This window comes from Vicugna pacos, chromosome X, assembly GCF_048564905.1.
Source record: "Vicugna pacos chromosome X, VicPac4, whole genome shotgun sequence".
Taxonomy (NCBI): Eukaryota; Metazoa; Chordata; class Mammalia; order Artiodactyla; family Camelidae; genus Vicugna; species Vicugna pacos.
The window spans coordinates 107,010,242-107,025,598 of record NC_133023.1 but is presented as its reverse complement, the minus strand read 5'-3'; the positions used below and the strand labels follow the sequence as shown (position 1 = coordinate 107,025,598).

Sequence of the window (15,357 nt, the reverse complement as noted above, 5' to 3'; positions counted from 1 at the left end):
AATGGGGAGGGTCAGCGAGCGGGCAACAATGGGGGGCGTCAGAGAGCGGACAGCCAATGGGGAGCGAGGCCGCGCGCGCGGGGCGGTGGGAACGGCGCCGAATCAGTGTGTACGTCGGTTGCCGTAACAACGGGCAGCGGAGTCCAGCTGCGATGGTGAGTGCGTGCCTTCCTCTTGAGCTCTCGAGCCCCGCGTCCAGAGGCTGAGCCCTTCCCAGGCCTTGGCAGGGCCCCGCCGCCTCTCCTGCGCGGTTCTCGGCTTTGGCGCCCTCCCTCTTCCTCTGAGCGCTTTCCCGGAAGGGTAGGGTTGAGATGCCCGCCTCTCTGCTGGGCCTGTGATTCGCCGCTGTCTCCCCTTTACTCACAGCTGGCTCCTACCCGCCCCTTGGGCCCCTTCGGCCTTCTCTGGCCCCTTCGTTGACTGTCCCTGGGCAAAAAGGATTCGCGATCCCCGCAGGCCCCGACCCCTCCCAGATTCTGGCCTCCTGGCCGCTTCTACCAAAGTTTCCGCACAGAGCTGGGGGAGGGGCGGTTATTATGTTTGATTGTTAATGTGCCTTTAAAATTTTAAATAAAGGGACATCGGAAAACGCTTTGAGCTTCTTGGAGAAGCCTCAGATGTACCGAGGGGATTTAGTTTCATTATTCGATATTGACAGAATATACATCATAACTTAGTAATAATCGACCATATGTCTAGCAGTAATCAGAAAATCGGAGAACTTAGAAGCGAGGTAGCATTCTAAGGACATTTTTAGAATTAAGAGTTCCGAATTCAGGAGTCCACAGTCAGCTCCTTGGCTAGCTTTCTTATGGGACGGTTTTCAGTAAGAGATGTCCAAAAGAACAAGGAATTTCCTTTCTTCTGGAAGCATTAGTAAAGAAGAGGGGCAGATAGAGGTGCATAGAAAGATACATTGCCCTTTCCAGTAAACCCTCTTATCTCTCTTGTTACACTGTTTTGGAATTGGTTGGTATAAACCATTTTTAAAACATATGATTGTAACTATTTTATGTAAAATATGAACTCTATTACATAATATTGTGCTTATGTGTTTGTAAAATATGTAAAGGCCTCTAACTTTAAGAAGGCAAACATGGCATCAACTGTCCAGCGAAAAAGGACGAGCCCTAAACCGGAGCTTACTGAAGATCAGAAACAGGAAATCCGAGAAGCTTTTGATCTCTTTGATGCTGATGGAACTGGGACAATAGATGTTAAGGAACTTAAGGCAAGCCCTGTACATTCCTGCTCACTGCCCTGACTTTCCTCTGCTTCTTTGTCTTTGTTTTCCTGTCTTTACTTACATCAAATATTATTAAATAAAATTGAGTGCAAATGTCAATTTGCTTAATGTTATAGTGTTTCCTGATCATTTTAACATGATTATGTTGGATGCTGGCTTAATGCTCTCAACACTGTCATTTTTTTTGCTCCTGGGTTTAGATGTGCATATCGAGATGATCCTGTTTTTATTGTAGGTGGCAATGAGGGCACTGGGCTTTGAACCCAAGAAAGAAGAGATCAAGAAAATGATAAGTGAAATCGATAAGGAAGGGACAGGAAAAATGAACTTTAGTGACTTTTTGACTGTGATGACTCAGAAAATGGTAAGTTAGCTAAGATGATTGGCATATTTTCCACCAAAGATAATGGTAGACAAGTTTGAATCTAGATGTGACTACGTCTTCACTAAAGAAAAGTTAACACAAACCAGAGAGTCCATCTAATAAAGGAGAGTATTTGTGACTGAGAATTAGGATGTTTAGGATCTACTTGGCTTTCTTCATGGACACAAAGTCACAGGAAAAGACATTTTACCCTCTGAAAAGTAATAAAAGTACTCCTGTGCTCAATTGTTTGCTATTATCTTTCTCCAACCAGTATATCAATGTGATAACCACAAGCAGTAAAAGCTATAAACACCAACAATGGTACAGTCTCACATTTTGACAAGACAAAGTCCCTCTACTTTAAAGTTGGAATTTCTTTTCTCTCCCATTTGTTATTTTGGGCAGCCTCAGCCTGAGGGTTGGTTACTTCAGCAGCTGTGTCTTTCCCTGCACTAAAGGTTTGGTCTTTCAACACTTCCAAGGTTGAGTTCACCCATTCTCTATAGTCTCTCAGGTGTCACCCTTTTAAAGGGCCCAAATGGTCAAGAGAGATAACACTTTGCGAGTCTTCCTCAGTCCCCTGAATGTCATCCCACCCAGGAAAGATGTCCCAGTGGTCTGTTTCTTTTTGATTGGCCTCCTGGCTGCTGCTTAGCATGGCTCATCTATGTTCTACTGGCCTATGGAAAAGTAACTCCATCAGTGTTTCAGGTGTGCCTCCCAGGGCACAGGTCTGCTCCTATATTTTAAAAATAAATCTACTTTCTCTTTGGTTTGTACAGAAAGTGTTTTAAGTGAAATCTTCTGTATTTCCTTTTTAGTCTCTGAGTTTGTAATAATTTCATTGTTTGCCCTCCTTTTCTACCCTGGTTGATGTCTGATCTGCTGTGACCTAGCACTATGTCAAAAGGCTGTCACTAAGACCATGTGGTGATGTCAGGGCAGGGCAGAGGGGCTGGGTGGGGTGGGGCTGTAGTACTCATGTGTTTTATGTTCTATTTGTTAAGTCTGAGAAAGATACCAAAGAAGAAATCCTGAAAGCTTTCAAACTCTTTGATGATGATGAAACTGGGAAGATATCATTCAAAAATCTAAAACGTGTGGCCAAGGAGTTGGGCGAGAACCTCACTGATGAGGAGCTGCAGGTGTGTGATGTGTCAGCCTGGAGCCCTCCTGTATGACTTTTCTGAGTTACATGTTCTCTGATGCTTTAAAGGGAAACTAGTGTTCTCTTGTCCCTCTGATAATTTCTCTTTTGATAGTGTGACAAACCAATGGATGCTGCTCCCAGAAAACTACACACATGGACAATTTTACTTACTATTTTAGGTTTTTGGAATCTCCTTAGTCTAGATGATCTTTGAGCTCCCTTCTAGGTGATATGTGTGGCAAAGTATGACTTGGTTTTTAAATTACTTTTCAGGAACCAAGCTATTTTAAAAAGCAGCACATCTGCATTGGGTGGAATATACTTGTCTATTCATGTAGCATCATAAAGCCTGTTACTTAGTCCCACCCATTTTAATTTCATCTGTGAATTACCTTAACCTGAATCCTTACTGTCATGCAGGAAATGATTGATGAAGCTGATCGAGATGGAGACGGAGAGGTCAATGAGCAAGAGTTCCTGCGCATCATGAAAAAGACCAGTCTTTATTAAGATCAGTGTCTTCTTTTCTACCGCAAGCACATGGAACTAGACTTAGTGCCTGCCATTTGTGTGAAACCTGGTTTTTCAGACCATAAATTATTTCCCCCCAACTGACCTCTCTGTATAACTTTAGTACCAACTTCGAATCTATTTTAGATGTTTGAAAGTGTTCTTTAACATTAGAATTCTTTGTAAGGTTACCTGCTGATTACTTTAATTCCCCAAGGCAGAACGAGACCACACTAGTGCAGAGAAAAAGGTCTTCAAGCTCTTGCCCACCTGCCGTTCTGCCTCGAATCACTTAACTTTTATCATGCATTCCCACATTTATGCTACTGCAGAACAACTTCTTAACAAGCACATGTTGTACCCATGTCGCCACAAGCAGGGGACATTTCTTTGATGGTTCCAACTTTAACTGACACCTGAGTGCAGCTATCTCTTTTGTAAAACCCAGTGAACTCTCTCACTTGCATTTGGATGCGTGTGTGTGTGCTATTTGTTTTGTCTTAAAATAAAGTTTTTCTTCTTATGAGCTCTGGTTCTCTGACGATGAGTTCTTTAGCCTTGACTGTAAGTCCAACTTCTAAACCATTTTGTCAAAGGCAGTCTGGTGGATCCCAAATTCTTTGCCAGCCAGTGGACAGAAAACAAAGTAATCCTTTCCTATGGATGTGAATTGTTTTGTTGTTGTTGCTGTTTGGCCTTTGGAACTCATCAGTTTATAAAACTAGTCAACCATTTGGCCTATGCCTAAATGATGCCCTAAAAATAGTTTTGGCAAAATATATTGCTGAGAAAGAGTCTTATTGGTAATTTGTTCTTGGGACAAATAGGGGAAAGCCAGTAGGTTGAATTCAGCCAACCTCTGGTCATTTTATTTGCTAGATGGTGTCTCAGAATCTCGGTTTGGCTTGGGCTGAGTGATTGTGTCCAGCCCCCTCCTGGCCCTGTATGGGATGACCTATAAGAGAAATCCTGGCAGATGGCATTCAAATCTCTGCCTCAGGCTGAGGGTGGGGAGAAAGAAGCAGGAAGGGGGAATGAAAAATGACCGACATGCACCCGCACGTGGAGAGGGAGAGTGGGTTTAAAACTTCTGGGCGGCATCCTAATCCTGGGATAGAGTTGCCTGATTGAGGTGATAAAAAGGAACTCCTAGGTCAATTTGAATTTCAGATCAGTATTTTTCAGTACAAGTGTATCCCTTTTGGGCATTTTGTTGTTTATTCATTGTTGATCTGAAATTCAACTTTACCTAGGTGTCCTGGATGCCAACTAGCAGCACTGTATGGCATGCACCTTAAAGAGGTGTGAGCTTGGGCCTCATTTCTGGACACTGGCATCCTGGAGGATTTGGGGACCCCCCAGACAAGTCTTCTGCAGAGGGACTGCTCATTGAGAAACACTGAAGTATGTGGGAAGAGCCCAGAGTAGACTCAGACCTGGGTTCTCATGTGGGCTCCATCACTCCCTGGCTGTGTAGTTTGGGGAAAGCCACTTCTCTGGGTGCCTCAGCTTCCTTGTCTGTGAAACAGGGAGAAGAGCTGTGCTTAACTCAGAATCACTAGGGGGCTAATGAAAATGCAACCAAAAGGGCCTGGATTTACAGCGTCTAAGGAGACATTTGCGAAATATTTGTTCTCACCTATTGCTTTGGTATGGTTATCACAACATTTTTGTTAAATGTGGGTCCATGAAGCTTTTATGGTTACTGTCCCCAAAGTCAAGTTGACAGCATCTCCTGTGAGGCTTTGACCTTTGTCATATTGCTGTTTTTTTTTAATGAAGCATATGATCTGATAAAAGACATACAATATTGGAAAGGAGTGAAAAAACTGGGCCCTACTTCCAATTTTACTGTTAACTGTCACCTGGATACATTCTTATTTCCTTATGTTTAATGTTCTAAATGAAATAAAGTCTAGGATATGGATGGAGAGGGAGCTGTGGTCAGTTCCCATGAGGATGCTGTGGATAGGCCCAGGGGGATGATGGGAATAGGGGCTTTAGGAGAGCGAAGGTGAGTGGGATGGGAAGGGAAGAGTCAGTTCCTGTAGGGCCTTGTGGGCCTCCCTAGTGACTCAGGGACATACTAAGTTTCCTTGAAATAACTTTCTGGAGATTAGTCTTCTCTTTGCTCTCAAGTGTTCCAACTGCTAGGAACAGCTGGCTTCATTGGTAGCCATACTCGGGCTTGAAATGAATAGAATCAACCTAAGGAAGCTGTTAAAAGAAAGGAGGAAGCTCAGTTCCTGTCCTTTTAGACTTGAAAGAGCTGCTGGACCCATGATGTTGGCAGGGCATGGAAGGGCAGAAATGCATGCTGACTGCCGTAGGGGGTTCTTTTGAAGTCCTTTCACCCTCTATCAGATTTTAAATTCTTGTTCTTGTCACACTTTCAAATACTACGAGTTTTGGACGCACACCCGAAGGGAGAATACACTCAAAACAACACATTACCCATGATGACAACTCAGTCACATTCCAGTAGAACACAGTCAGTAGTCATCCCACTACAGACTTAATCATTCTTTGGTTTGCCCAGAACTGCTTGCTCCCCAATGGCTCACCCTTACAAAACTAAGTTCCCCCACCAGCCAGGAGGTAGTCTCTTTTGAGCCCTCCATAGCCTTTGTCCTAAGTGTCTTATAGCAAGTGGCTCCCTCCTCCACTCCATGTCTCATGACCTGCTCAGCTCAACATTCTATATTCTTGAAGTTGCTGGAATATTGGGTATCTTTACTTGTAGCAAAAATGATCAATCTTCACTGATTACAACTGTGAAGCAATGACACCATCCTGATGTGCCAAGCTGTGACATATGGGTCATATTTAGTGACCCAAATCTCTATCTGCAGTGCTCAAAACTCTTCCAGGGGCTCTGAGCCCAATTCTAAAAACATCACCATTAGAACTTGACGTATCTGGTAGCCTCTTTTGCTTTTCCCTGCTGGGCCTCAGCCTTCTAAGCCTTTCCTTTTTTTTTTTTCTTTCTGATTGCCGCAGTTTAGGGACTTGTCAGTTTCATTTCCTTTCATGTCTTTGCCCTAAACATCTATTATGTCACCGAGATTTCCCCACAGTAGTCACTCTGATCCACCCCCTCCTTTTTCACTTCTGAAACCACCACCTCAGTCCAAAATTGGAATGCTGTAACATACTTCTAGCTGCTTTCTCTGTCCTGTCTTTCCCAGAGATGGTCTGCAGTACCATCTTCCTTATGCCATTATCTTGCTGGCTTTTAGACTCAGTCATACCTGGTTCAGATCCCAACTCTTCTACTGAGCACCTATGGCCTTGGGGACATGGTTTAATCGTTTTGAACTTCAGTTTCCTCCTTAACTTGGGCTGTTCTTAATAAGTACCTATATGTGTATAGAGTGAATTTCTTGGTATAGAGTTAATTTCTATACATGTACTTAGGCCTCTGCCATTGCAGCTATTGAACTATTACTCCCATCTTTCCCCCAAATCTGTATTCTCTTCTTATGGAACTCCCCCAGACAGCTCCCTCTTTCCAGAAAACCTTTGTTTGGCAATAGAGAGGACTTGTCTGCTGTTTCCCAGCTGAAATTCTGAGACAGCAGCTTTGCAGATATGTCCCCTGCCACTAGGCAGAGGGCCGGACAGAGAGGCTCCCAGGCACTGAATCATCTGGACTCCAACAGTGGTTCAAGTTGGATCTTCTCGGGTGCCCTGAGAGGGCTATAGTCCCAAATAGCCTTGGAGTGTGATGGAAAGGTTGTCACAGTGTAGAGAGACCTGGCAGGGCTGTGGACCCCTCAGAAAAGCTACCAGGTGCGGACATTGATGGAATCTAGCTTGTCTGGTTGGAGGCTCGATTAAGTTTAATTAAAAGAGAATAAAATGACATGTTTGCATTTCTGAGTTCTCACAGGGAAAATTGTTTACCTGCTATGTGGCCTTATTGAGATTCCCCAACTACATGGAACATTTCTCAAGGGAAGGGCACAGATGTGCCTTTGATTTATCCATAGCCATGCTTTGTGCCTGGTAAAATGCACTGTTCACAATCATTTCCTAACTTTGTTGATCCTGTAGCAAGAATTTATTTTTTATTTTTTGAAATATAGTCAGTTACAATGTGTAAATTTCTGGTGTACAGCAAAATGTTTCAGTCATACATATACATACGCATTCATTTTCATATTCTTTTTCATTAAAGGTTACTACAAGATATTGAAAATAGTTCCTTGCGCTATACAGAAGAATTTTTTAAAAATATTTTTATATGTAGTGGTTAATATTTACAAATCTTGAACTCCCAAATTTATCCCTACTCACCCCTTTTCCCCCTGGTTACCATAATATTGTTTACTATGTCTGAAGGTCTGTTTCTGTTTTGTAGATGAGTTAAAAATTTATTAACTTATTGAAAAAATCCCAGCATTCTGTGGCTCTTTTTTTCACTGACCATTGTCCCTTCTTATGGCTTTAATTGTGTTCCCTTAAAAGACATGTTGGAGTCCAAACACCCCTGACCTCAGAATGTGACTATATTTGGAGGTAAGTTCTTTACCAAATTATAACATCATTAAGATGAGCCTGATCCAGTCTGACTGGTGTCCTATATAAAAGAAAGAAATTTGGATGCAGGCATGAGTAGAGGGAAGACAATAAGAAGACAGAGGGAGAGGATCATCTTTAAGCCAAGAAAGAAGCATGGACTAGATCCTTCCCTCACAGCCTCAGAAAGAACCAACCCTGTCCACACCTTGAATTTGCACTTTTAGCTTCTAGAACTGGGAGACAATGCGTGTCTGTTGTATAAGCCCCTCAGTTCATGGGACTTTGTTTTGGCAGCCCCAGCAAATTCATACATCTCTCTCTTGTACTGAAATCTTCCTTTATTCCCCTAAGTGTCCTAACCAAAAGTGTACATGGTGATGCCAAGGAAACAAAACTTGGACATGAGGGTGTGTAGCAGTGCTCCCGCCAAACTTTTTTCTCAGTTTAGAGTCTAAGCTGGTACATGGATGTGAGGCCATCTCCTATATGCAGTTTAAGAGAAATGCTTTCAGGACAAACCTGACTCTCTGAAAGAACAGACACCAGCCTTGTGAGGGGGCACTGTGGAGTAGCAGTGAAATGTCTCTGGAGCTGGACAAGAGAAATTCCATTATGTGACCTCTGGAAAGTTGCCTAAAGTTCAGTGCTTCATCGGTGTCATCTGTTAGAGGGGAATTATTAATAGAACCTACCTCAAGGGCAGTTGTAAGGATTAAATAAGCCAGCATATCTAAAAAGCTTAGGACAGAGCCCAGCACATGGTAGGCACTCAGGAAACATTTGTTGAATAAATACATTCAGAATTTGGCTGTGATCCTCAACTCTAGGGTTCAGGAGTTACACTGTTCATCCCAGTGGTGAAATTTTGGGGTATACCTTTAGAACAAGGATTCTTACCCAGACACTTATACTCTGGAGGTCCATGAATTACCCCAAGGAGGTTCTTAAATCTCCTGAAATGACATGCACAATTTGTGGGTCCAAGCAGGTGGGCAATTTCCCTCAGATTTGTTCCAAGAATCCATGAGCCTAAACAGATAAAGAGATTCAGACCCACTGCTTCAGAATTGGGCATTGCCATTTGGGGCAGGGACAGAAATATGCAAACCCATAGCACTGTGCTGTAGTGGTGGTGGTGGTAGTAGTAGTAGTAGTAATAATAGTAATAGTAGTACTATGATGGCGGTGGTGGTGGTGGTAGTAACAGTAGTAGTAGCAGTACTAGTAGTAGTACTAGTAGTTAATATGTGAGACCTGGTTTTGATGGCCTCCGTCCACACAGGCATTCCCTGAAGTCAAAGCATTACCTTGGGGAAGCTCTAGCACCATTGCCAACAAAAGAGGATTTATTTTCTTTAAGAAGGTGTTCTTTCTTCTTATACTGACTAGAAGGCCTTTTACTTATCTGTCTTCAGCAGGTTTTGAAAACCTCAATCCATTATTCAACTTTCACCTCCCTGAAATTATTCTTTGGGATCCCCACCAATGCTTTTTTAAAAAAAATCCATCATTAGATCTGTTCTCTCCTCCTATCATTTGCATTTATTTATTTATCATTTATTCAGCAAATATTTAATGAGCATCTATTCTGACCCAGGCCCTGAAATAAATGAAATACAGCCCCTGGCCTCATGGGATTTACTTTCTGGTGAAGACAAAAAAAAAAAACCTCAAGAAAATAAAGCAGGAAAAGGAGATAGAAAAAGATGGGGTGGGGGGTGCTATTTTAGACAGTATGGTCAGGGAAGGACTTTCTGTGGAGATGACACTCAAGCAAAGACCTAAAGCCATGAGGTGGTCTGGGGAAAGTGTACCACAGCAAAGGGAGCAGCAGGTACCAAGGCCCTGAGGCAGCAGTGTGTTTGGTGTGAATGAGGAACAATGAGGAGGTCTCTGTGGCTGCAGCAAAGTGAACAAAATTTCTGGGGCGCTTTTCGCTCTGGAATTTGAAGTGGTGAAGGCAGATATCTCCATCTTCCCTTCAGATTGTGTCGTGTGCTGTTTGACTTTCTGCTCTTTTCCTCCTGGAGTCTGCCTTCTAAGGTCCTCTTGTCTAAGCCCATGGCTGATGTCCGTCCAAGCCTGCCTATTATTACTGTGAATCTGAAAATGTCATTATTATTTTCTCCCCAGTTCTGGTCATTTCCACATCCACAGCCAGTTCTTCCCTGTTGCTGGTCAGGTTTAATCGATCATCCCAGACTCGAGATTCCCCACCTGTTAGTCCTTTCTAAACCATAAAGAGTCTGGGAACTCTTGATCCTTGAATTATCAGTGTTGGGCAGGGATTATTATTACCCCATTTTCGGATAAAGCAGCTGAGGCTCAGGTAGGTTAAGCACGGCAGCCAATACTCAAGCTCGGAGTTTCTGACTATAAGATTCATGATCTTTCTACTCTGTCACTGTGCTCTCTAAAACAATGTGCTCCTTGTTTCAATTAGTTTAAATACTTTTAAGTGAAAACTGGATGTTCAGTCCTATTCGTTTTCTTTTGGTTTGGTTTACATGTTTTCTATTCTTAATTTCTTACTTAGAATTGTGATTGCTTGCAACACCCATCAGGGCAATTGCTTAAGTGCACCACAGCCTCCTGCTACGGGTGTAGGTTTTCAAAGAGGTTCGCATGACCAATTCAATGGTTAATTTTATGTGTCAACTTGACTGGGCCATGGGGTGTCAAACATTATTCTGGGTGTTTCTGTGTGGGTGTTTTTTGATGAAATTAACATTTAAATGTATGCACTGAGAAAAGCAGATTGCTCTCCCTAATGTTGGGGGCCTCATCCATTCAGTGGAAAGCATGAACGGAACAAAAAGGCTGACACTTCCCCCAAGTAAGACAGACAGAATTCCTTCTTTGAACTGGGACATTGGCTCTTCGTGGCTTTTGAGTCTGCCCGCCTTCAGACTGGAAATACGCCATTAGCTAACCTAGGTCTCCAGCTTGGGTGCTGACTCACCATGCAGATCTTGAGACTTCCCAGCCTCCATAATCCATCCAGCCAATTTCATGACAATTTCCCTCTCTCTCTCTCTCTCTCTCTCTCTCCCCCTTTCTGTTTCTCTGGAGAACCTCAACTAATGCAGCCAGCAGAGGGCGATGTGTCATCAAACACTGCCTGCTTCTCATTTGGAACTGTTGGGCAGTTGTTTTCTCCAAAGAAGAGAAAATCTAATTATTTTTTTCTCGGACAAAAGAAGGTAAGTTCAGAGAGGGAAAGGAGCATGAAGAGCTGTTGGTATATGTGATATGAGAAGGTCATTCCCAAACAGGCCTGAGACCTCCTAGGCAATGTGTTCTGCTTGAAAAAGACACCAAAGTTCTGCTGCTAGTGACAAAACCACCCAAAACAGCTTACCCTTCCAGGACATCAAAGACCACATTATAACCAGTGGCATAAGCTATAGGCCAAGATTTTAGAGATGGAATTTCCCCAACAGAAAGAACAGTGGAAGGAGTGAAAAAAAGGATGGAGATTGGTATTAAAGACATACTGTGTGTGTATACATTACGTATAATCTTACAGTCATAGCTATGTAAAAATATAAATGCAGTGAGCAAGGTCTGGAAGGACGCACACCAAACTTTTAACAGTGCTTTTCCCTGGAGAGAGGAACGCACATGGAGAGGGCCATAGTGAAATGGACTTCCTTTTAGCCTGTTCTGGGTCTGAATTTCTTAAAACAAGATTGTATTCATTCATGACTTTCATATTTAAAAATACTATTAAATAACACTTGACATTACTAGGATGGCTGTAAAAAATGGAAAATAACAAATGTTGGTGAGGATGTGAAGACAGTGGGACTCTGGTACATTGCTGATGGGGATGTAAAATGGTGCAGCCACTTTAGACAATAGTTTGGTGATTTCTCAGAAGGCTAAGCATTTAACTACCATATGACCCAACAATTCCACTTTTAGGTGTATTACAAAAAAATTGAAAGTAGAGACTTGAAAAGATATTTGCACACCCATGTTCATAGTAACATTATTCACAATAGCCAAAAGGTGGAAACTCAAGTGTCCATAAACAGATGAATGGATAAACAAAAAATGGTTTATATGACACAACACAATATTAGTCAGCTATAGAAAGGAATGAAATTTTGATATATGCTATAACATAGATAGATCCTGAAAACTTTATGATTAGTGAAAAAAAGTCAGACACAGAAGAATAAATATTGTATAGTTCCACTTGCATGATGTACCTAGAATAAACAAATATGTAGAGACAGAAAGTAGAATAGAGGTTACCAGGGTCTGGGAGGAGGGGAAAAGGGGAGCTATTGTTTAGTGGGTAAAGAGTTTTTACTGGGTATGATGAAATTTCTGAGTATAGATGGTGGTGATGGTTATACATTATAAGTGTACTTAATGTCACTGAATTGTACACTTGTGAACAATTAAAATGAGAAGTATTATTTTATGTATGTTTTACCACTGAAAAATTCTTAAGGGAAAGGGATGTTATCCTGTGAGATGCAGTTCTACCCTTTCACAAAGGAGGAAAGAGTAACTTATAGGGACTGCAAAGGGGCAGCCTCACTTTTATGAATGACGTGTTTGTGTGAAGCAGTAGGTGCTGAGGAAGTTTCTGACAGCTGCAATATCATAAAGAGATGTGGGGATCTGCTGTCATCCAGTTCACACTAAAGTCCACGAGAGCGAGGACTGGATGTATCTTTGCTTATCACTGCAAGCTTAGAGCCTAGTACAGTGTCTGGTGCACAGTAGGCACTGAACAAATATTTGTTGAATGAATAAATGAATTTCTGTGACTTGTAAATAATCTATTTTATTTTTTAAAAATTTACTTATTTTTATTTACATTTTTTGAGGGGGAGGTAATTAAGCTTATCTATTTTATTTTTTAATGGAGGTCCTAGGGATTGAACCTAGGACCTCAAACATGCTAAGCTTGTGCTCTACCACTGAGCTATACCCTCCCCACTGATAATCTACTTTAAAAAGCAATCTTTAGCCTATTATTTTGGGCCCCATCAGCAATTGTCAATTATTTGATGCACAACGAGAAGTATAAGCCTAGAATTCGTATCTTTGGTTTTCATTCCCATAGAGATAGTATATCAACTGGGGAGGGCTAACTGCTGTATCAAACAATCTCTGTATCTCAGTGAGATGACCTAATAAAAGATTATTTTCAACTCATGGTATAGTTCAAAGTCAGTATGGGTAGGTGGGGTGGTGGTTACGCTCTATTCCATACAAGCTATTAGAGACCCAGCTTCCTTCTGTCCAGTGGCTCTAGAGGCCACTAGGCACTCCAAAGAAACACCTGGCTAGCAGATGAGTGAAGAGACAGATCTTGCAGGACCACATGTGAGGTTCCAGTGGCTAGACCTACAAGTGTCATACATCTCTTTCTGCCACATTCCATTGGTCAGAACTCAGTCACATGACTACATTGAATCACAAGGGACTCTGGGAAATGTGGCCAGGCTGCAAGTAAGGTAGGAAGAGGAAATGGCATTTGACGAACATGTAACATCACCTGTGTCACAGATAATATGGATGTGGGGAGCGCTTCTAGGATAACTGTGAAGTGTGCATGCTGAGAGAAGGCTGCCCAGGACCCAAGACTCAGGAGCTTCAGTGCTTAAGAAATGGGAAGAAGAGGAAGGACAAAGCAAAAAGATTGAAAATAAGGAAAGTGACTGCAGGAAACCCAAGGGAATGGAATGTCATATAAGCAAGGGGACAGTGTGTCAAGAGACAGACCTTAGCAAGAGCAATTTCTGTGGAAATCAGAATGTGGTGGCTTAGGGGTGACATGTGAGTGAGGAATTAGAGGGATATATGTAGAACATTTTTGAGGAAGTTGACTGTAAAAGAGTAAGAAGAGAAGGACAGTACCTCATGGTCATATGGAAGTGTCATGGGAAGGAACTTTTTTTTCTTTAAATGGAAGAGACTTGAGAACATTTGAATGTTTAAAGGGAAGGAACCATAGTAAATAAAAACAGCGTGGTATAGGGTCAGGAAAAAAGTATGACTTGGAACAGAAGAAATAGTCTTGAAAGAGAGTTAAGTGCATAGAGCAATTTGTTTGATGTCAGGGATGGTGTGAAACAACGGGCCATTTCTGATGCATTTATGTATAGTATTCTCTTTTTTCAGAAATGATTTAAGGACACTTGAAAAGGTACATTCTGATGACAAAATAAAACACGTTTAAAGAGGGAAAAATGACTTGTTGGGACAATGTGGTGAAACATGCATTTAGGTTTTATAACTTTAGATATCTCTTTGACCACTTTAAACATCGGTGCTAAGCTGATTTTAGATACCTTGATCAATTTGTGCTGTGATCTATCAGATGGATAATTCTTCTTATGTAACTTGCTCCACAATGTCACTTTTCAGGCAGAGACTCACATTTATTCTGAATGTTGCTATGAGAATCATGCAGTCACTGATCTTTGCCCCGTGTATTGTGCAACAGCCTTTGACCACAAGCAATAAAACCTGACATGAACATTAGACACACACTGACTGTTCTGGCTTCAGAGGCAGCTTCTAAGTCAGACAAGAAGCTCAGTTTCATTTCTTTATAATCATCTCTTGTTTCTGACCCAAAGAGACACCCTGTGAGCTATCCTATGCTGTACTTACTCTAAAGTCTTTCTCTTTAGCTGTTTGATATCCCTGAACCTTCGGATGTTCTTTTTTTTAAACATTTTTTTATTGAGTTATAGTCAGTTTACAATGTTGTGTCAAATACACTGTATAGCACAGGGAAATATACACAAAATGTTATGATAAATCACAGAGAAAGAAATGTGACAATGAGTGTGTATATGTCCATGAATGACTGAAAAATTGTGCTGAACACTGGAATTTGACACAACATTGTAAGATGATTATAAATCAATAAAAATGTTAAAAAAATAAAAAATAAAAAGTGATATAATCCCTCTGAGAAGCAAACTGGCAGTACAGTGAAGGGTATTTAAAATGTTCATTTGACACAATAATCTAGCATCATTTAAAAAGATATTTTTAATTATATAGTTTCAACCAAAAAGAAAACAAACTTGATTAAATAAATATAGTACACTTTCCATACACTTAAAAATTTCTGCTGTACTTTCAAATAATACTGAAATACATGGGGGAAATTACTATGTATTTTTCACTAAGTACTATTACTATGGGTCTTAAAAAAAATTCCAGTGTAGAGCACGATTTTTCAGTTATACATTAACATACATATATTCATTGTCACATTCTTTTTCACTGTGAGCTACCACAAGATCTTGTATATATTTCCCTGTGCTATACAGTATAATCTTGTTTATCTATTCTGCATATGCCTCTCAGTATCTACAAATTTTGAACTCCCAGTCTGTCCCTTCCCAGCTCCCTCCCCCTTGGCAATCACAAGTTTGTATTCTATGTCTATGAGTCTGTTTCTGTTTTGTATTTATGGGTTTTTTTTTTAGATTCCACATATGAGTGATCTCATATGGTATTTTTATTTCTCTTTCTGGCTTACTTCACTTAGAATGACATTCTCCAGGGACATCCTTG

At 41.3% G+C, this 15,357-nt stretch overlaps 1 protein-coding gene across 2 annotated transcripts; it reads left to right on the top strand.

Moving 5' to 3' along the window:
- The first annotated feature begins 1 nt into the window (after window position 1).
- On the top strand, window positions 2–3,799 carry CETN2 (centrin 2). 2 transcript variants are annotated; one of them, XM_006216204.4, is made up of 5 exons: window positions 2–155; window positions 1,073–1,231; window positions 1,482–1,610; window positions 2,621–2,758; window positions 3,184–3,799. In XM_006216204.4, exons 1-5 carry the CDS (start codon window positions 57–59, stop codon window positions 3,271–3,273), a joined length of 615 nt encoding a protein of 204 aa, XP_006216266.2. In that variant the 5' UTR covers window positions 2–56; the 3' UTR covers window positions 3,274–3,799. The 2 variants fall into 2 exon arrangements, with proteins under 2 accessions (XP_006216266.2, XP_031530976.1); XM_031675116.2 differs by lacking the exon at window positions 2–155 and adding an exon at window positions 187–300.
- Window positions 3,800–15,357: the final 11,558 nt, after the last annotated feature.